General features: G+C 44.1%; 1 protein-coding gene across 1 annotated transcript; it reads left to right on the top strand.

The window, feature by feature from the left end:
- The first annotated feature begins 175 nt into the window (after positions 1-175).
- DDX23 (DEAD-box helicase 23) lies at positions 176-19,930 on the top strand. Its single transcript, XM_066617675.1, has 17 exons — positions 176-254; positions 1,745-1,953; positions 2,611-2,721; positions 4,199-4,295; positions 4,685-4,750; positions 5,122-5,260; positions 5,404-5,537; positions 9,397-9,509; positions 10,543-10,686; positions 12,029-12,254; positions 12,558-12,703; positions 14,120-14,297; positions 14,592-14,834; positions 15,615-15,766; positions 16,630-16,738; positions 18,219-18,393; positions 19,008-19,930. Exons 2-17 carry the CDS (start codon positions 1,745-1,747, stop codon positions 19,229-19,231), a joined length of 2,466 nt encoding a protein of 821 aa, XP_066473772.1. The 5' UTR covers positions 176-254; the 3' UTR covers positions 19,232-19,930.
- Positions 19,931-22,253: the final 2,323 nt, after the last annotated feature.

Genomic DNA, 22,253 nt, shown 5'->3' with positions numbered 1-22,253 from the left:
AGTTACTCTCTGACGCACACGTGATCGGGGGCTCTGTGCGGGCAGCGATGCGTTATTTTCGCGCCTGGTTCGCGCTGCCTCTCGGGAGTTGTAGTCATTGTCCGCGCATTGAAGCAGGGCGCCAAGGGCTGAGTTGACTCGCTTTCCCATGATACTACGCGGCAAGGCGCTGGTGTAGCCGGAATAAGCTCGGCTAAGATGGCGGTGGTGGTGGAGGCATAGCGAGCGGCTCTTGACGTCGGGAAACGTTGCAGGTGAGGCGTCGCTTCCTTTCTTCCTCAACCTGCTCGCCAAAGTGACCTCCATAGTCAGTCCTTTTGACAGACACGCTGCCCCATCTGCAACTCTTTCATGTCTGGTTGAGGCCGAGGCTGTGCCTGTCTACTCAGAAGTAAGTCCTATTATAATCAATGGGGCTTACTCACAGGTAAGTGTGACTAGGATGGTAGTCTTAGAGCTCAGTCTTATGTCTCTGTACTCAGAAGTAACTCCCATTGTACTCAATGGAGCTTACTCCCAGGAAAGTGTGGATAGGCTTGCAGCCTCACAGCCCAATTCTATGCCTGTCTACTCAGAAGCAAGTCCCATTATAGCCAATGGGGCTTACTCCCAGGAAAGGGTGGCTAGGATTGCAGCCTTAGTAATGGAGAGATGGGCAGGTTACAAGTGTGTAAATTTGTTCAGTGGCCTCCAGTTGCTGATCTGTAACCTGTATCAACATCTTCAAAAGAAGCTCAGGAGTTTGGGCACAACAGGTGTATCATGGGGGAGGGGATTTTAAGGTTCTCCATTGGGAATATCCCGAGATATTTGGGAAATTTCTCTAATGGAGCTTGAATTTTTTCCTCCTTGATGCCTTTCTGAATTGTTAATAGAAAGTTAATACAGAATAGTAATAACACCAGAACCAGGGAACAGCCACTAAAATTGAGTGTTGGGAGAGTTAGGACAGACAAAAGAAAATATTTCTTTACTCAGTGTGTGGTTGGTCTGTGGAACTCCTTGCCACAGGATATGGTGATGGCATCTGGCCTGAATGCCTTTAAAAGGGGATTGGACAAGTTTCTGGAGGAAAACTCCATTACGGGTTACAAGCCATGATGTGTATGTGCAACCTCCTGATTTTAGCAATGGGCTATGTCAGAATGCCAGATGCAAGGGAGGGCACCAGGTTGAGGTCTCTTGTTTTCTGGTGTGCTCCCTGGGGCATTTGGTGGGCCACTGCAAGATATAGGAAGCTGGACTAGATGGGCCTTTGGCTTGATCCAGCAGGGCTCTTCTTATAGTAACTAATAACTAGGTATTTATATACCGCCTTTCTGGTCATTGGATTACTCCTCTGACTTTATTCAAGGTGGTTTACATAGGCAGGCACAATCATAAAGGTTCTCTCTTTCAAGAATCAACAACATTTCAGAATGGATCTTCCTGGCCTGGTCTCACTTCTGGCCTCCAGTTCTCCCATGCAGGCTGACAAGCAGCTCCACATTTCACATGGAGGGCAGCTAAGATGCTTCTTGCTCACACCAAGAGCAGGTGGAATCACTCAGCTTGGCTTTGTCAGCTGCTTCAAGGTCTTGCCATTCTCAGCCGTTCAGGGAGCTGCCGGTGTCCTTGAACTGGCGACCTTCTGTTGTTATCTTTGGGCTAATGGAGGCTCTACCCTCTAGACCAGACCTCCTGCCCTGACCAGACCTCCTGTAATACATAACAAATATAAAATAATACAGTTTTCTTGTTCCAGATGGCTGGGGAAACTATTGAAAAGAGGGAGCGGGATTCTTCACCCATCAAAGAAGAACGGAGACGCTCGCGTTCAGCAGACAGGGAAAGGGATAGAGAGCGTGATAGGAAAGGATCTCCAATTGCCAAAGACAGGAAGCGGCACCGGTCCCGTGAGAGGAGAAGAGGCAGTCGGTCACGATCCCGCTCCAGGTCCAAGTCAGCTGAGAGGTAATATCAGACTGGGCTTCCCTACAGTCCTTGCAGATGACTTTGTCAAACTGGTTTGCCCCAGAGGTGGTTGAGATAGTTGCTTGTCAATAACCGGCACACATTATTGAAACTAGCCACTGAAGATGTTATTCTGTCCTGATCCCTACTCTGTGCCTCTAGCTAGGCATTGTCCATACATACTTGCAAGCCAGTTATTTGTTTTTGTTCTTCTTTGAATCAAGAATGCAAAAGATCCAAAAATGCAAACCATAATTCTCAAGAAGCTATACGTAGTTTGTTCTCAATCCTAATTCAGTACTTGGGTGACACTATCACAAAATTGTGCATGGCCTCACCTTGATTAAAGTTGTTGCTTTCTATGATTTTTTTTTTTTTAGGTTTGCTGTAATGTTTGACTCCACTTGTATTCTCTACATAAAGAGAACTGCATTGGTGGGGTGTGAGCAGATAGACCATAAAGAGGAATGTTAAGAAATTGGTTTTTGAATTCAGTGGTATGATTGGAAGACAGATTAAGGAAACTGAGTTTAAAAGGGGCCAACAAACTTTCCAGTTTGTCCTAACTAGTCTAATGGAGGAAGTGGGAGTTGGCTTGATCTGTATGCTTTGAGAGTTGTTGTTGTGCATGCAAACAATCTGTTTCCCCTTTTGTAGGGAACGACGGTATAAAGAGAGGGAGCGAGACAAAGAGAGGGACCGCAGCAAGAAGGACAGGGAACGTGAGAAAGACGGGCACCGGAGGGACAAGGATCGGAAACGTTCCAGGTAAACCACTGGTTGTGGTATGAGTACAGTGACATCTGAAGTGGCAGAGTTATTGTTGAACCTATCATAATTGTGTGGATAATGAGAGAAGGCCTTAGGAGTGGACCTCAACAGGTGGGAAACCCTGGCCTCTGAGCGGCCCGCTTGGAGGCAGTCTGTGCAGCATGGCCTTTCCCAGTTTGAAGAGACACTTGGCCAACAGACTGAGGCAGAGGCAAAGAAGGAAGGCCCATAGCTAGGGAGACAGACCAGGGACAGACTGCACTTGCTCCCAGTGTGGAAGAGATTGTCATTCCCAAATCGGCCTTTTCAGCCACACTAGACCCTATTCCAGAACCACCATTCAGAGCGCGATACCATAGTCTTTTGAGACTGAAGGTTGCCAACAGATTTCCTCTTTGGGGAAAGGCATGAAGATCACAATAACTTACTTATGTGTTGGAATTTAAGAAAGCCCATGTATAATAACAATACAAATAATAAGCATTTATATAGTGTTATCTGAGCTTGCAGAGTATTTCAAATGCATTTTCTTGATGTTGTCTGTACAACAACCCTGTAAGATGAGTAATTGTTGTTATCCCCACATTGTAGATAGGAAGCCTGAGAGGTAGTGACTTGCTGTAGGCTACTTAGTGAGTTCATGGCAGAGACAAGTTTTGATCTGGGAAAGCCCTCATTCACAGCTCCGTCTCTTAGCCACTGTACTACTCCAACTTAGCATATAAAATTGGATTGATGTTGATGAGGGTAGAGAAATGGGTTTCAAAGGAGTTTCCATTAAAAGTGCAACAGGATCTTCAGTGGCCTTGATTGATCAGAGCTGAGGATTTTCTTAGATAATCTTGCCGTCGGCATAATATCCAGAAGGAAGAAGCTGATTGAAGAACCACCCTCAGTAGAAATTAGTACAGTATTGCTTTTCCATTATCTATCAGGTAATCTTCCATTATTATTATTATTATTATTATTATTATTATTATTATTATTATTATTATTATTATTATTATTATTATTATTATTAACAGTATTTATATACCACTTTTCAATGAAAAGTTCACAAAGCTGTTTACAATGTCTCCCTGTCCCAAAAAAATTAAATGGCTCCCTGTCCCAAAAGGGCTCACAATCTAAAAAGATGCAAAAGAACACCAGCAGACAGCCACTGGAAGACACTACTGGGGTGAGGAGGGCCAGTTATTCTCCCTCTGCTAAATAAAAGAGGAGCACCCACTTGAAAAAGTGCCTCAGTTAGCAGGGTAGCAATATACTTGTATGGATTGCTGATTTCTGCTTCTCACCACTTTTTCTAATCAGCGGCTTTCACTGCAGTGTGATCAGCCTACCATGGAGCTAGGTCACCTGCAACTTTCCCTGAGAGTGGTCTGTAGAGATAAATATATCTAGAAGTTATGAGGAAGAGAGATGTTAATGATTCGCTTACTTTGTTTCTGACTCTCCCCTTTCTCTTGAACAGGAGCACCTCTCCAAGTCGTAATAAAGATTCCAGATCCAGGAAGGAGAGAGATTCTCGCAAAGATGAAGAGGATGATCCAGCATTCAAGAAAGAAAAGGTACTGCATGCATCTTTCAAGCCATCATTTCTAGCTCCTGTTCCATGAACAAAAGTATAGCTGAGTTTCTCGCATGACCCTGACTCCCTTGAGGACTTGTTTAGAAAAAAAAATACCTGGTGTATTTCTTTTTGAAACATTATCTTGTCTTGCTTTGTTCTTGGTTGGGAGTCCTCAGCACCACCATACAATACATGTGTGGTGTCATTACATTACTTTTGGCTTCTTTGCACTGTGCACCCAGAAAATGCATGTTGTGATATGAAATTCTCCAGGCTGTTGAAAAACAATCGCTGATATGCATGTCCAAACTTAGTTGTTTAAAGATAGCAATAACTGCTCTTGAAAGGCTTTTCTAGGATCCTGATGGGTATCTCTTTTATTCACAGGCCCAGCCATTGTCTCTTGAGGAACTGCTGGCCAAGAAGAAAGCTGAGGAAGAGGCTGAAGCCAAGGTGAGAGCATGGCAGGCCACTACTTTATTTTTCACATATTTATACCTTCAAGGAGCTCAAGGTGGTGCACATGGTTCCTTCCCTCCTTTTGTCCTCACAACAACCCTGTGAGGCAGGTGAGGCTGAGAGAGAGTGACTGATCCAAGGTCACCAAGGAAGCTTCATCAGTTCCCACCAGTCAATCCATTTTTGCTGGTGTGTGAGCATTTGCCGTGCGTGTATGTTGTATTATACTAGTAAGGTGCATATGTGAGAATTGCTTCTTGGCAGCTTCAGCAAAAGGACTCCAAATACCCCACACCTTTGTGGTAAATTAGAGTTTTTTGCTAGGAGATGTTTCTGAATCCTTCCCTTGCTTTGATATCTTGCAGCCCAAGTTCCTTTCCAAAGCAGAACGAGAGGCTGAGGCCTTGAAACGCCGGCAGCAGGAGGTGGAGGAAAGGCAGCGGCTGCTGGATGATGAAAGGAAAAAGAGAAAACAATTCCAAGAGATGGGGAGGAAGATGCTGGGTAAGTTGCTTTTTCTGCTGACTGTCCAGCTATCCAGTTCCACCTCTTGAGTGCTTACTGTAAGTTAGTTAATTTCCTGCTCTGGGAATGCGTGTTCCTGATGCCATGCTTTCCTAATAATTTGCCATTTACTCAACCTGTAGAAGATCCCCAGGAGAGGGAGCGACGTGAACGGAGAGAGCGCATGGAGCGAGAGACCAATGGCAATGAAGATGAGGAGGGGCGCCAGAAAATCCGTGAAGAGAAAGACAAGAGCAAGGAGCTGCATGCCATCAAGGTAATGGTCTTTGTCTGGGGCTGGGCCAAATCTCAGTCCTCCTATCTTAATCTCTGGGAGATGAAGACAGGGCTATAAATGGATTAGAGCCAGAAGACTGAGTTTGAGCTGTAAAGGAGGTTTTCCAGGATGATCAGCATAATTTGTCTTCATCATTAGAGTTGGATTTGTGGAAACAATTTTTTGAATGTGTTAGTAGCACGCAGGCTGGATAAGAGTTGGCAAGTTTTGAAAAACAATTGTATCAATAGGCATTGATTATAATCACAGTTGAGCCACATTTTGGTCCATATGCAAAATCAGTCTGCTGTGTTCTGATATACTGCCAACTTGTTGATTTCAATCCAGGAAACACGTACTAGGAACTGGGCCATAATCTGTGCCCACTTTTTTTCTCTTGTCCTCACTCTCATGGCTTCTCGGTGTTAGACTCCTGTAATGCAGTTTCTGTGGAGTTCCTGTTTGGAAAATGCAGCCCAGCTCTTAATTCAGCATCACATCCTCAGACCAGCTGTTTTATGTGTGGGAAGGAAGAATCAAAAAGTGTCCTTCTGCTTTGCTGTGGCAAAGTAGATCTCAATCAGAATTTGTTCTAAACTACTCTTTCTCCCTTTTTGTGGCTCCCCAGTTTCCAAGGTCCAGTGTTATTAGGCTTCTTTAATGTGTGCTTGTGAATCTGGGATCAAAAGGGGTCTGAACAGGGGAAATGGTGAGCTGGAGATGATCCCAAGAGAAGAAAAACTAATTGAGAGCTCGTGTATTATATTGGCTAAGCATCTGAGCTGTGAGACAGAAAGTCCCTGGTTCAAATCTTGTTTCTGTTACGAATTCACTAATATTGCACTCGCATTTCCTAGGAGTAAGTCCCATTGAACTCAATGGGACATAGTACAGTGGTGCCTCGCATAACGAAATTAATCCGTTCCGCGAGTCCTTTCGTTATGCGAGTTTTTCATTTTGCGAAGCGTGTTTTCCCATAGGAATGCATTGAAATTTAATTAATGCGTTCCTATGGGCAAGAAAAGTCAAAACAAAGTCAAATTTGGTTTACAAAGTGTTTATTAAGTGCTCTTTAAAGGCATACATACTGTACAGAGGATTTCAAAAAGGGGGGGATGCTGAGTGGGGAGCTTGAAGGCTGTAATCCTGTGCACACTTTCCTGGGAGTAAGCACAATGGGACTTACTTCTGAGGAGACACGCACAGGATTGTGCTCTAAACTGGGGAGGACAGAGCAGCTGCACTCAATTGCTTCCTTTTGCAGTGATCATGGGGGGAAACGTGAAGGAAATGGGGCAGTGAGAGGGTGAATGAGCGATGGGGGGATGCTGAGTGGGGAGTTTGAAGGCTGTAATCCTGTGCACACTTTCCTGGGAGCAAGCTGACATGAAGATCCGCCCCTTACTGGGGTGGACGGGATCATAAAGGGACATGAAGATCCGCCCCTTACTAGGGTGGACGGGATCATAAAGGGACATGAAGATCCGCCCCTTACTAGGGTGGACGGGATCATAAAGGGACACGAAGATCCGCCCCTTACTAGGGTGGACGGGATCATAAAGGGACATGAAGATCTGCCCCTTACTAGGGTGGACGGGATCATAAAGGGACATGAAGATCCGCCCCTTACTAGGGTGGACGGGATCATAAAGGGACACGAAGATCCGCCCCTTACTAGGGTGGACGGGATCATAAGGTGACATGAAGATCCGCCCCTTACTAGGGTGGACGGGATCATAAGGTGACATAAAGATCCGCCCCTTACTAGGGTGGACGGGATCATAAAGTGACATGACGATCCGCCCCTTACTAGGGTGAACGGGATCATAAAGTGACATGACGATCCGCCCCTTACTAGGGTGGACGGGATCATAAACCGACATGAAGATCCGCCCCTTACTAGAGTGGACGGGATCATAAACTGACATGAAGATCCTCCCCTTACTAGGGTGAATGGGATCATAAAGGGACATGAAGATCCCCCCCCCTTAAGACAAACCAGGACAATAAAAAAAAAAATTCGTTATGCGAAGCATAAGTCATAAAAATTTGTTATGCGAGTTACCAAACTTCGCACACTGCTTTCGTTCTGCGGGTTTTTCGCTGCGCGGGGCATTCGTTATGCGAGGTACCACTGTACATAGAATTGCACTGTAGGTTACATTGAACAACCCACATGTCTCAGCCACCCATATGGAAATGGTAAGACTTATCTATCTTACAAGATGGGTATATGTGAACTATTTGCAAAATTAGAAAACGCTACATCATTTAGCATAATTTTTGTTATTGTTTAGTTGTGTTTGATGTATGCTACCTGGAAAGTCTTTTTTAACTTAGAAGCAGTCTAGACATTGCCATAAGTAAATAATATGAATGCTGAGTTATTTTAGTTTTCTTGTTCTGATATGTTACCTTCCTTGAATTTTCATTGGGGAAGAATGATTGGCTATGCCTTGAATGAATAAATAAGTATCCTGTCCAAGCTTGTTCCTCCTTTTTCAGTCAACAGTCAACAAAACCTTTATTAGGCATAAACATTTGATAGGTGAAGACTCTGTTCAGAAATCGTAGAGAAAGTATAAACCTAAGTAGTACCCAAATATATGTATATGTGTGCACCTACGCGTACACACAGAAATGAACGTACATTACATTTTACATACAAACATGACTTATTTAAAAGACAGAAAACAATCAGTTACTCTGCAGATCTTGCCAAGATGTAACCTACTCAGTGATTACTTGGTACAGAAAGCTTGGCTCGATTTAGAATACTCAAATTTAGGACCTGTGCAACTGAGAGGGTTGTATGCTCTACATCACCTGCTAGAAGGAATTGAATTATATCTTTCTCAGAATGCCCTGTTTTAGGATGGAGCAAGGGAGAGAGAAATTGCTGTCTTAATGCTTGATATCTGGGACAGCGCAACATAATGTGTGTAGAAGATTCTACTTCGCCTAAATTGCAGCTACATAAACGATCTTCCCAGGAGGCGTTTCTAAATCTGCCATGTAAGTCATTAGAGGAGGTCACATTACAGCGTGCCAAGGTAAAGGCCCTTCTCTCCAGGGGGTGTATTAGGAGGGACAGATATTTTGGTTGTTGACAACTTGTGATTTTAAGTTGAAAATTCAGAGGGGAACATTTTTTCTGAGCTGCGCCTAGAATCTCTTGCCTTTCTATATCATATAGTCTGGTTTTCACAAGTCTGGTGATAACCTCAGGAGAGGGAGCTCCTTGTAGATCAACCTCAAGGCCCATCTGTTGAGTTTTTTTATAAAATAGAACTAGGCAAGGGGATAACATTGAATCAGTCAACAGCCCCCTTAGCAGCAAGTCGTGATCAACCCTAAAAAAGACTTTGGCCCAGTATTTAAAAAAAACTGAACCATGCATGTAACTCCAGCCTGTGTTGACCTGATTCCAGGCAGAGTGCTGCGTAGGGAACGCAATGCGGTAAGCCGAGAATTTTGTAAAGAAATTTGGATTGAACCCTTTCAATTGTGTTATTTAATGCTGGCATCCATACTGGGATGCCATATAAAATTTGTGGTATAACTTTAGCATTAAAAGCTTGTAAAGCAGCTGGTACAAACCGGTTGCCCCAGGAGAAGAAAAAGCAAGTTATGGCTTGAACCACTGGTTTAGATGAATTAATTGCAATTGATCGATGAGAGGACAAGGAATGCTTATAATGAAATCGAAGACCAAGGTACTGGAATTCCTTGACATGCTGTATTAATTTTCCACTGAAAAGCCAAGATTGTGGTTTCCATGAGTTCCCAAATACCACAATTTTAGACTTTTCATAATTTAACTGCATAATTTAACTTCCTCCTTTTTGTCTCTCCACAGGAGCGGTACTTGGGTGGGATCAAGAAGCGGAGACGTACTCGGCATCTGAATGACCGAAAATTTGTCTTTGAGTGGGATGCTTCAGAGGACACATCCATTGATTACAATCCCCTGTGAGTGCCTTTTTTGGGAGGTGGATCTGCTAAGTAGCTTGAAGGGAATATTCCCATTTCTTTTCTTCTAGGAGAAATCTAAAGGAATTCCATTTTTTCATCAAGGTTTATACGTATTATGTGTTTGAAAAGAACCAGGATAAACTTTGCTGTGTGAGGAGAGGATACCTGAGGCCTGGAGTCTGGCACTTTGTAATGCCCAATCTTTTTACTGCAAAAATATGCATTGTGCCATGAGAAGGAATTGCTCAAATTAAGCAGGATTTGTGAACAGTGCTTGTTTTTCATACTTAATCTGAGTTGGACAATTTGAGGTATTGACCTGTTTTGTTCCAGTTTCTTTTCCAATGACCGGGGAGGGGCCATGGCTCAGTGGTAGAGTACATCCTTTGCATGCAGAAGGTCCAAGTTCAGTTCCTAACCACATGTGTGATTAGTGTGGGAGAGCTGTCTTGGGTAGCAGATTTGGACAACTGCTTTGAGACTCTGGAGAGCTTCTTTCAGATATTCATCTGAAAAGAAAGTTGATACTTGTAGTACATTGGCATAGGATGTAATAGCAGCCTAGTCAGAAGTAGAAGGAACAAAATGGGAATCGAAACCTATGGTGAGCTATATTTCCTCAGGGTCTGTGCCAGTGTGCAGACCACTTCTTCACCTGTGCTGTGTCACGATGCTGTTTCCAGACGCTCTGTGATGGCCTTGTTGCATCATTGCTGAACTTCTGGGTTGCTGAGCTCCACACTGCATGGCCATGCAGCCACATACCTATCAGGGAGCACTAATGGGAAGCTTCTAAGCACTACAAACTTATATGAGATCCACCTATGCACCTTGGAGGCTGTTTATGTGCTTTTTCAAGTTTTGTTTTGTTTTTAATATGCGACTTGAACACTTGGAACCTGCACTCTTCTAAACAATAAATGGGGCTAGAGTTCTCAGGATTCTAGGAGATCTTCCAGATACTGTTTTGGAGGGGCTTCCTTGCACAGTTTCAGGTGCCATTTTAACTGTTTGACATTCTGTTCAACAGCTACAAGGAGCGGCATCAGGTTCAGCTGCTGGGGCGTGGCTTCATTGCTGGCATTGACTTGAAACAGCAGAAGAGAGAGCAGTCACGGTTCTATGGAGACCTGATGGAGAAGCGGCGTACCCTGGAGGAGAAGGAGCAAGAGGAGTAAGTTTCATCAGGTTGGAGGGAGAAGTTGCAAAATACAGTGTTTAGAATAGGGTTCTCCAGTTTAGAAGCATTGATAGGCTTGTTGTGTGCCTCTGTGGGATTCTCTGTGTTCTCTGAATTTTGCTCTTTGGGTGGGATGTGAAGGCATGTCATGCTGTCATATATACAAGGACCTTAATTTGCTACAAGTTAGCAACCAATACCCTTGCATCAAGAAAACGAAACTGAGAATTAATCACAAGAAAAATTAACTACAGAAATCACTGTAGTTTTGCTAACACTTACTGTTTTGCTCAAATTACTGAATTTATTAACCACACTTATGGTTCTGTGTTGTTAGACGTGATGATAGTTTTCTTGAACTAGTTTGCTAGTTTGTGATTGCTACCTTTCTTTTTGGGCAGGATTCCTATGCAGTTTAACATCTCCATAGGAGCCAGATGATGCAATAGTAAATAAATCTATCCCAGTGTTTCTCAATGTTTGTCCTCCACCGTACCACTTCACATGATCCACCTATTGGAAGTACCACCAGAAGTAACTGGTGGTGATGTCATCGCCAGTTAAGTCAGGGTTGGGAGACCAGATGTGACATAACAAACCCCAGTAAGAGGCTCAGGGTGGGCAGAAAGGCTTTTTTGAGTATGGAAGAGCATATTTTGGAGCCTCATATTGCTGTTATTTGTGTCCTGTTCCTGGTCTCACTGCCACATGGCAAGGGTCCTGAAAGTACACCACCTCAAGTCCCACTGGTGGTACCTGTACCACTGGTTGAGAAACACTAACCTATCCCAAGTTTATCTTGGGCAGGTCAGGGTAGCTGTTATAAAAATAAAACCTGCCTGCCACAAAAAGCTGGCAATTCTATGCTAATGTGATGCTTTGGCAAATATTTTAGTAGTAGAGGAAGGAGAACTGGAGATTGGAGGACAATATAGCTTAGGTTCAGAGATGGCATGGAATTGTAAAGATAAACGGATTCTGAACTGAGTCTTTTCCTATAGACTAAAATTTCCGCTCCCATCCTTTCCTGTGTCATAGTTTTAGCACACATGTCTTCCTAATAATAAGGGCTAGAAACTTACCACCTTTAAAAAATGAAAGTTGGGACTCTTGGGAATATATTAAATGTGCTGGATTCTGTGCTAGAAACGAAATGTCATAGTTCTAGGCATGGTCATTACCTTTCAGTAAGCTAAAATTGCTGCACACATGTTTATGTGAGTAAATAGAAACCTCGCCTTATTGGCTTAGTTTTTCTTTACTAGGCAGTTCTAGCCACTGCCATTTGGCCTGTCTCCTCTGATCCTTTTGGGGGTTTTTCCCTCCTGCTTGATAGGGCACGCCTGCGCAAGCTGCGTAAAAAGGAGGCCAAGCAGCGTTGGGATGATCGGCATTGGTCTCAAAAGAAACTGGACGAGATGACAGACAGGGACTGGCGAATCTTCCGGGAGGATTACAGCATCACAACCAAGGGAGGCAAGATCCCCAACCCCATCCGTTCCTGGAAAGACTCTTCACTACCCCCTCACATCTTGGAAGTCATCGACAAGTGTGGCTACAAGGTGAAATGCAACCCATGTTGTTGTACCGATGGGTCCTTTGGTCAACCAGTGTTACTTGAATTTATTATTAAAGCTTGCTTCCGTCTTTGTCTGTGGCAACTGCAGTACAAGGAGGGAAAGTTGGAAATACAGTTTCTGTGTGATCAACTTTAGTCTAGGAAAAAATCTTTGCTGAAAACTTTAGGTGAGAAATGAGAACTAGGATTCCTTGGTTCTGTTGTGATCTCTTTAAACTCCTTTGAATGACTCCAGTGAAGAGGTTCAGTTCTATTATTAACAGGTTTTGTCTCCCATTCTTCACAGGAACCTACTCCAATCCAGCGTCAAGCCATCCCCATTGGCTTGCAGAACCGTGACATCATTGGTGTGGCAGAGACTGGCAGTGGTAAAACTGCTGCCTTCCTTATCCCACTGCTGGTATGGATCACCACGCTGCCCAAAATTGACAGGTAAGAGAGCAGCTGGTGGTGCTGCGCCCACTTGGGACAGTTATGTGAAGGAAAGACCTTCTGGAGCCTTGGAGATAGGAGGAGCAACATGCTTAGGTACAGCCATTTTCTCAGCTTGCCTCAGGGGTGAGTCGGTGTTTGCATCCAGGTGATTTTCCAAGATCTATCTGTGCTGATTTGGGCAAAAGCCAGGCATTCTGCTGGGGAAGATGTCTGTATCCCATATCACACTACTTAATATCACAATGCATTAAGTAGTAGTTGGTCTATAGATACAATGACTTTTAAGGCTTTGTAGTCCTCCTGAAGTTCTGATAACCTGTAAAACTCAGAATTGCACTAGCGTACTTGTTGCTACCATTCACCCCTTAAGAAGAGAGAGTTTGTTTAAGACAGAAGATGGTGATGATCTTTCTCTATATGAAGAAACTGTTCCAAGGTTGTAGCATTAAATGAGCAGGATCACAGTCACAGTTTGATATGAATGCAGCTGTTGCCCTGCTGGATCAGAGAAAGGTCTACTTAGGCCAGCAGTACTGTCTTCAGCCATGGCCACCAAATGCTCCTTGGAAGCGAGCAAACAGCATGCTGGAGAGAGCCATCCACTGTGGGGTGGTCTTGCTTTTTTCCTTTCGGCACTAAGTGACCTCAGAGGGTGTTACTTGTGTGTTAAGACCTGTGTGACTTGCAATGGCCAATACTTCTAGGTGATCTGAAAATAGCCTGGATTATGAAGACCTCATCATCACATAGCCAGCACACCGGAGTAGTGGTTTCCATTCTTATTGACACCACAGCTCATCTTGTCCTCCACAGTGGGTTGCAGTAGTTGTGCCAGAGAGGCCTGTTCTGGGTTGCACTGAGCTGGTGACCCATTCGGCTAGCCTTTGCAGGTCTCAAAATTGTCTGCAGAAGCTTCTGAAAGCCACTTTCAGTTTGCCTCTGAAAACCAGTAGTGGCTTTTGGAGGCTTTTTCTGCAGGCCATTTTGAGGCTGCAGAGCTCAGCAGAGTGGGTTGCCAGCTCAATGCAACCCAGAAGAAGCCTCTGGGGCCACCCAGTTTCTCCAGAATGGCTTCTGTTTGGAGCTGTTTGGGCACAGGGGGTGGGCAGGAGGGCCTAGCCTGTGACCCACCTTGCTTGGGTTGTGACCCACAGTTTGGGAGAGGCTGCTCTAGGGAGTCCCTTGTTCATATTGTGTGACATTGCTTGTCAGCTGGATCTAGGTGCCCGAGATACAGAAATGTTTGAGCATCTGACAGCATCCTTAATTTCACACAGTCTGCTCCTTCACAGCAGAAATGTCAAGGCTGTTTGGACAAGATCATGTCTTTCTTGTGAGATTCTGTAGCACAGACAGAGGGCAGTTTCACACTGTTTTGCCGAGGCTCAACGTGTGGTTTTCCCTCCACTGCAGGATTGAAGAGTCAGATCAGGGCCCCTATGCCATCATCTTGGCCCCCACGCGTGAGTTGGCCCAGCAGATTGAAGAAGAGACCATTAAGTTTGGAAAACCCTTGGGCATCCGCACTGTGGCTGTTATTGGTGGCATTTCTCGTGAGGATCAAGGCTTCCGGCTGCGCATGGGTTGTGAGGTGAGGGGTGTGTTTTTTTGTCTGCAGTGTGCCCTCTCCTTCTGCAGGCATAAATACTCATGTAGCACATTGATAGTGAACTGTAGGAATGATAAATAACCCTACATAGTTTAATATTCTCCAGCACTATAGGTTAGCTCATCTTCCCTGACTGGACAGGGCACTGGCTGCTGCTGTATTATTTCTGACCTTTATTGGGGCGGGGAAATGGGAATGATCAGTCCCTGATAATAAGGGCAGGCACAGATTCACTTGTTTCTCCTTCTACCTGCTCTCTCCTTTTGAACTGCACAGATTGTCATTGCTACACCTGGCCGTCTCATCGACGTGCTGGAAAATCGTTACTTGGTGCTGAGCCGCTGCACTTACGTGGTATTGGATGAGGCTGACCGCATGATTGACATGGGCTTTGAGCCTGATGTGCAGAAGATCCTGGAGCATATGCCAGTCACCAACCAGAAACCTGACACAGATGAGGCTGAGGATCCTGAGAAGATGTTGGCCAACTTTGAGTCGGGCAAACACAAATACCGACAGGTGGGTGAGGCTTGGATGCCTTGCTGCCAAGTTCAGAGCATTAAATTGTCAAGTGCATAGTGCCAGCATTCAAGATCCCTTTGACAATCAATTGCATTGTCAGAACGATAACACACTTTCAATTTTATATGAGAGGTGGCTACTTGCTTGGGGGGAGAGGGTTTTTTTTGGGGGGAGAATGTGTGTGGCTTTTGTTATTTTGCAGGGATACAGTTGGAAGCTGAGGCTTTTAGGAAGCCATTCCCATTTCAGAGTTCCGTTCATGGTAGGAAAGAGGTCCCAGTGCTTACCCAGTCAGGAATGATGAAATGAAAGGACCGTATACGCATGGAAGACATCATAAATTTGGGTTTTCCCAACTTTTAGAAGAGTTTTTAAAATTAGCAATATAATATAAAACTAATGGGAGAAGAGGATGGATGAGAAGTCCTTGATGCTGTTGAGTTGCTGTGTAGTGAGCTTAGGTGTATTGGCAAGTGTCTGGGCCCTCCCATGGGTGCTTGTGCCTGTGGAGGTTGAGACATTCAACAGACTTCCACTGGGTTTCTTCTCCTGTGATATATTTGAACCAAATGTATGTATGGACAGAGTTGAGGGTAACTGGAGGACATTTTCTGAAGAGGATAGGGGACACTTCAAAATCTACATGTTCTGTTTAGGAGGATATTTGAGAGCATGCACTCCTCTACGTACAAGCAGATACTCAGAAAACTAAGCTAAGGGATGAGGCAGGGCTCCCTTTTGCTCATGTCCTTCTCACTCCCCTTCCTTCCTTGGCAGACTGTAATGTTCACAGCTACTATGCCACCTGCAGTGGAGCGCCTGGCCCGCAGCTATTTGCGACGACCAGCCGTGGTTTACATTGGCTCAGCTGGCAAGCCACATGAGCGTGTGGAGCAGAAGGTCTTCCTCATGTCAGAGTCAGAGAAGAGGTATGGCATGATATGTGGGATGTAGACCACAAATGTGGTTTCTTTCAGGGTGGCAATAGTGGTCTTTAGGAGTCCTGGTTTGAGCCCTCAGGGTGTGGTAGGAGCAGGACTTGAATTTACCTAAATTTTATAGACTGGGCTGTAAGTACTCTGTGATTTAAAAAAAAAAAAAAGGTCTGTTCCCAAGTGAGACTCATGTAGAACCACATTGTATCTGTTTTGTGCTGTCACATATCCCTGATGGAGAAGTAAGGCCCCAGCCAAATGGAAGGCTCTACTATAATGTCATTATCTGAGAGTGGGTCTGTGGAATGGGCCCACTGTTCCTCCTTTCAACATTTCTTGCAACTCTGACTATGAAACTGTTCCCATATTAGATGAGTGGGGGTGCAAGGGGAGGAGGGTAAGTAGAAGCCAAGTACAGTATCTATTTTCCAGAAAATTAAGCATCCTTGAACAGCATGAAAAACATCCTGTGCACATGTGTAGTAATAGGAATGGGTCAGGACAAGGTTTGAAGTCCTTTGTGGGAAGTCAGCGAGGTTTCTAGTTCAGCACGACATCACCCCTGGTTCATGATTACATCACCCCAAACCTCCCACCCATTCCTTTGTACTAGTGGTGTGGGTGAAGGGAAATTTCAGGCAGGGCAATGGTGTTGACAGTGCTGCTTCTAGATGGCAATGAACTGTCCCAGTTGGCGTTGTGGAAGGTCTTTGGCACAAACTTGAGAGAGACCCATTGTAGCAGGAAAGAGGGCAGAGGCTTAGCAGAATGTAGGTACACTTGGCATCTTTCAGTTCTATTGTCCTTGTCCCAGCAACCTGCTTATTCCTGTCTTGTTTCTCCCTTCCCCTATGCAGGAAGAAACTGCTGGCTATTTTGGAACAGGGCTTTGATCCGCCCATCATAATCTTTGTCAACCAGAAGAAGGGCTGTGATGTGCTTGCCAAATCCTTGGAGAAAATGGGGGTAAGTGCTATTCCTCCACAGCAGTGGTTCTCACACATTTAGCACTGGGACCCACTTTTAAGAATGAGAATCTGTCAGGACCCACCAGAAATGATGACATGACCGGAAGTGACATCATCAAGCAGGAAATTTTTTAACTATCCTAGGCTGCAATACTACCCAAGATTAAGTCCCATTTACTATCATTGTTAAAAAAATATACATAGCTTGTTAAAAGTACAGGTCTGTAACATTTCCCCAAATGTAGTGACATACCATGGTAGCATCAAGTTTAATATATTAAAAATACAATATTGAAATGAATGGGGACCCACCTAAAATGGACTCATGACCCACCTAGTGGGTCCCAACCCACAGTTTGAGAAACTCTGCTCCACAGGATTGGAGATGCAGTGAACTATTTGGAGAAACCCAAAACCTATATGGAGTTTACTCACCCATCTTTGGAAGTATCCAAGCTCTGAGTAGGTGGTCCCTGTCATGCTTTGAGAAAGTATTGTAGATTCCCTTCACTCTTATCTTCTAGTATGTGACCGGAATAATTCAGCACGGCTGTTGAGCTATTATCAGCTGTGAGAGATTTCCTTCTGACTCTGCAGAAGTTGGAATCTGGGGACCTTATTGCTAAAGAGTGAGCCCCCTTGCTGATCCTTGATCAGGCCATTGCCACACTTCCCCCTCCCCCCAAGGTATTCTGGCAGGTAATCAACACTTTTTAGCATTAGAGTACCACTCAAAGTACTTGGAAATGATCAAGCATTCCACCCTGCTATCTCCAGATATTTGACTACCTGTGCCTTGGAAGGGAACCTCTGCTTTTTTTCCCCTTCTCCCTTATACGAGTAGATGTACAGAACAAAATCTAAAACACAAAATGCACAAAAAGAAAATAAACAAGAAAAAGAGCAAAAATACATAATATAAATGAAATACATAACTATTACAAAGCATATTGATAAGCAACCTATAGATTCATCTCAAAAATGACTTCCAAATGTCCAAAAATGTATCTAAACATAGTTGCAGTCTTTCTGCTGTTTGTTCAAATGTTGATACAGTTAAGAGGCCCTTAGTCCATTAAGTGGTAATAGGGGGCCCCTTATCATCCAGCGTTCTGGTTTAAAGTTCTTAGTTACAGTAAGAGCACAAAGAGTCCATCTCCACTGTCCTGCAGTTAACTTCCATGAAGTAGGCAGATCATTCAGAATAACTTATCAACAAATATCACTGTTTGTTGCGATAAGGAGTTCATACAGTAAAAATGTCTTCCCAAAAGAATCATTTCACTGTACGAGACCACATCATACCCTTGTGTGATGCTCTGGGCAAATTACAGCACTTAGATTCTTTAGTCAACCCTTTAATATAAAGGTGCCTGAAAATAATTTTTGTTGAATTAATTGCAGTTTGAGATCTATAGATATTGAAAGGAAACCACTGCCTGCCCAAATTTAACCCATTCTTCTCCTCATCTGTACAGTACAATGCCTGCACCCTTCATGGCGGCAAAGGTCAGGAGCAACGAGAGTTTGCCCTCTCCAATTTGAAGGCTGGTGCCAAGGACATTCTGGTGGCCACAGATGTGGCAGGGCGTGGTATTGATATTCAAGATGTGTCCATGGTGGTCAACTATGACATGGCTAAGAACATAGAAGGTGAGTTATCCAGTGCTCCCCCTTGCCTTAGATCTTCTGGATACTCCCTCCTCATAGTGGAACTGCCATTCTTTGAGGCATGAGTGCCACCACTTAACAAATCGGGGTGAAGATGCTGAGAGAGGGAATGGGCTGATATGGTATGCTGATGGCAGCGGGCCCCAGAAGAACCCTGTGCCGCTGCAGTTCTTACCACTTTAAAATCTCAAAGAGATGTGGTTCCTCTCACATTGTGACTTGGTTTAATATGGTAGTAAACAGTGGGAGCCTGGAAATCTCTGGTTCAAATCTTGTCTCAGCTGAGAAGGCCACATGGCCTTGGACAAGCCACTACCCCTCAGTTCCAGCCACAATTTCTAATATTAAAATAATGCTGACCTATCTGACAGGGTTGTTGTAAGGGCTGCTATGTATGTGAGGTGCTTTGAACACTGAAGGAGCTGCATGAATGCATATTTCATTTTTATGCAGCTATGAAATGACGGCCAGATTCTGCCCCAGAGGCAGCGGTATCTCTGGGACAGGTGAATCATCACTGTGTGGCTCTTAGCCTGCTTCTGGATCCTGCAGCAGAAGCCATTGGGTCTTAACTCTTCATTTCTTTCTGCTTGTAGATTACATTCACCGCATTGGTAGAACAGGACGAGCTGGCAAGAGTGGCGTAGCCATCTCCTTTGTAACCAAGGAGGACTCTGCTGTCTTCTATGACCTCAAGCAGGCCATCCTTGAGAGTCCAGTATCCTCATGCCCGCCAGAGCTGGCCAACCACCCAGATGCCCAGCACAAGCCAGGCACCATCCTCACCAAGAAGCGACGAGAAGAGACTATCTTTGCTTGAGGCCCTTAAGAGGAGCTAGTCGAGGCCTCTCTGTAATTGTGACCAAGGCGCATCCTTCTCCTCTCCTTGGAGCTGAGGAAGACATAGAGAGATGCTTTCAGGTGTGGAGTGGCTTTTTCAAACTCAAGTGAAAGCAATGATTTTTTTTTTCTCCTTCAAGCATAGGCGCACCTACCGCTTTGTGCAATTGACGGAATGCCCAACACAGAATTTAGGACCAAACTATGAGAACTCAGACTGAGAATCCTGAACTGGACAGTTCTCTGAACTTGATTCTTGTTGGAGCTGATGTTGATGTACCACCTGGGAAAACTACCCACGAATGATTGGACTATGGCCAACAGTCTTATTTTGCTGATTTGTGACATTTGTTGGTTTTAAGCCCCTGTGAACATGGTCTAGTAGTGTCTTGTGCTACATGTTCCTTCTGCCTTCCCATTCTATGATTAAGCAAGACTCTGGGATTTTGGTCCTACCTGGGGGGTAAATGCAGGTTGCGGGCATTGTAGCTGGAATACTACAGACCCTCATTTCTGTCTTTAGAAACATAGTTCACCCCACTTCTAAGTTCAGCCTGGTAATTTCAGGTGGGAGGGGGATTTTCTGAAGAAATACAAAGGCTAACCTGGTCTCATTCATCCAAAAGACTGATATTTTTCAGTGATGTTCTTGTGCTTATATAAATCAATATAAAATATTGCTCAGGTCTATCTGTCTTTCTTTAGTCTTGGCTTCTTGTAAGCAAAAATAGGGATTCAAATTTAGACAGCATGGAATGTGAAGAACTGGTCCACCTTTGCCATGGTTTGTGTCATTACTGTGCCTTATGACAGCAACCCTTAAAAAGGACATTTATGGGGCTGTCCAATGAAGCAAGATGGTCACTTTGGATCACTGATGTTTCTAGCCGTATGTTTGTGTTGTGTGCCACAGAGAGAGAGACACCAACCGAGTAGCAGTACAGGACAAAAATTTTGCTTTAAGTGTGACAACTGGAGGATTAGAATAAAAGGGGAGCTTTCTTTAAAAAAATCTTGTGCAGATTTCCTTCATTCTCCCTTATGCCCTGAGTTTTTTCCACCTTCTCCAAACCAAGGTTAAGAGCCAAGGAGTCAGGCTGAAACCTGGAAAGTCATTCCCCATGCCCATTTGACTCTCAAACACACAAACAGCTGCTAAACACCCTCTTCTGTGGTACAGGACAACAGTACCAGTTGGATTTGGAAAAATACATGCCTCTCTCAGGACCATTTCTCACTTGATGTTTTTCAGTCTGTGATAGTTAACAGTGTGCTAAATATGTGTGTCTTGTGTTAATTCTGAAATGGTACACATGTAAAGTGACTTTTCTCAGCAAAAACACAGAGGTAGCAATTGGGAAATGATCAGGACCCTGTTTTTGTCTCTTGTGCAAAAAGTGGCAATTGAAATGCACTTGTATTCTATACTTGGGTAGCTGCACTCCAGTGCAAAACGTGAGAAGCAACGTTATACTTTTGTTGTTACCCAGCAGCGGCCTGTGTTTTGAGCAAATATGCCCTGGGTAAAACCTAATCTCTAATGACCAGGCCAGTGTTTCTCAAAGCATGGGTTGGGACCCACTAGGTGGGTTGCGAGCAAATTTCAAGTGGGTCCCCATTCATTTCAATATTTTATTTTTAATCTGTTAGACTTGATGCTACCATGGTATGTGACTGCATTTGGGGAAATGTTACAGACCTGTACTTTTAACAAGCTACTATGTATATTAACAATAATGGTCAATGGGACGTATTCCTGGGTAAGTGTGGGTAGGATTACAGCCTAGGATTGTTAAAAAGTTTCCTGCTTGATGATGTCACTTCCGGTCATGACATCACTTCTGGGGGGTCCTGACAGATTCTCATTCTAAAAAGTGGGTCCCAGTGCTAAATGTGTGAGAACCACTGGACCAGGCTATAGAGTAGTGTGGAATCCTCTGTACCTTGGGGATGGTTTCACCTGTAACCTTCTAAGATACTAAGAAGATAGGAGCAGTCTGAGAGAAGCAGGCCTGATGATGCTGTTATTTTTAAGATGTGTTTTGCAAATATGTTTTTGTTTTTAAATTATGTTTTTAATGTTTTTAATCATTGTTGTAAGCCACCTTGGGTCCCTGCGGGGAGAAAGGCGGGATATAAATAAAGTTAATAATAATAATAATAGGATCACAGCCTGAGCTGCTCCTGGCCAGGATGGCCACAACTCACCCCCACCACAGCCATATGACCACACCTATTTCATTTGTGGTACTTGTGTTGCCAGTGGGTCACAAATTACTGAAATGTAATTTGGGGGGGGGGAGGAATTGCACAAAAAGCCCCCATTGTGAAAACTGGAATACATTATGCAAAATAGTCAAAACTGATATGTAAATAGTTTAAAAACATGGTTTTCTTTCATGATATTTGCATTTCTATCACAAAATGGGATGAGTCAGGGATGACAGGATAGTATGATGCAGGCCTCAGCCACTTACTCTGGGGAGTGGGGTCTTGTTGCGCGCGAATGTACTGAGTAAAGATAATAAGAATTATGCAAGGTAGATGTAAAGGTAATGTGTGCAAAAGCCACTGTGTTCCTCCAACTGACTTTGTGGTCTGAGCTTCCATCTACATGTTTGCAGCTTCCTTGAGTGCTATAGGCTCACTTTCTACAATGTGCTCTTAAAATACTCTCTAAAAGCTAAGAGTTGGCAAACACCTCCAAATTAGTCCTGCGAATGTAGTGTGGTTTGGGGGAAGGGCACATTGTTTGATGATTACTTCTTGCTGTGGGTACAGAGAAAGTGTCTAAAAGCAACTGTGAATGGTTGTGCCAGTTTCCTTTTAGCGCCCAATACATTCCTCTGAGAGCCAGGACATGTAGTGACTTTACATCATGTGCACAGGGAGCAAATGCACACGTGACCATTCACACATCGTTTCACATGCTTTTGTTGACACAGGTCTTGACTCCTCATGGCTGTTAAGTATACATGTTAAGTGGCTGTTAAGTATAAGAT

Source organism: Tiliqua scincoides, chromosome 2 (genome assembly GCF_035046505.1).
Source record: "Tiliqua scincoides isolate rTilSci1 chromosome 2, rTilSci1.hap2, whole genome shotgun sequence".
Taxonomy (NCBI): domain Eukaryota; kingdom Metazoa; phylum Chordata; class Lepidosauria; order Squamata; family Scincidae; genus Tiliqua; species Tiliqua scincoides.
Note: the sequence above shows the minus strand (reverse complement) of the source record. Positions and strands in the feature narration are given on the sequence as shown.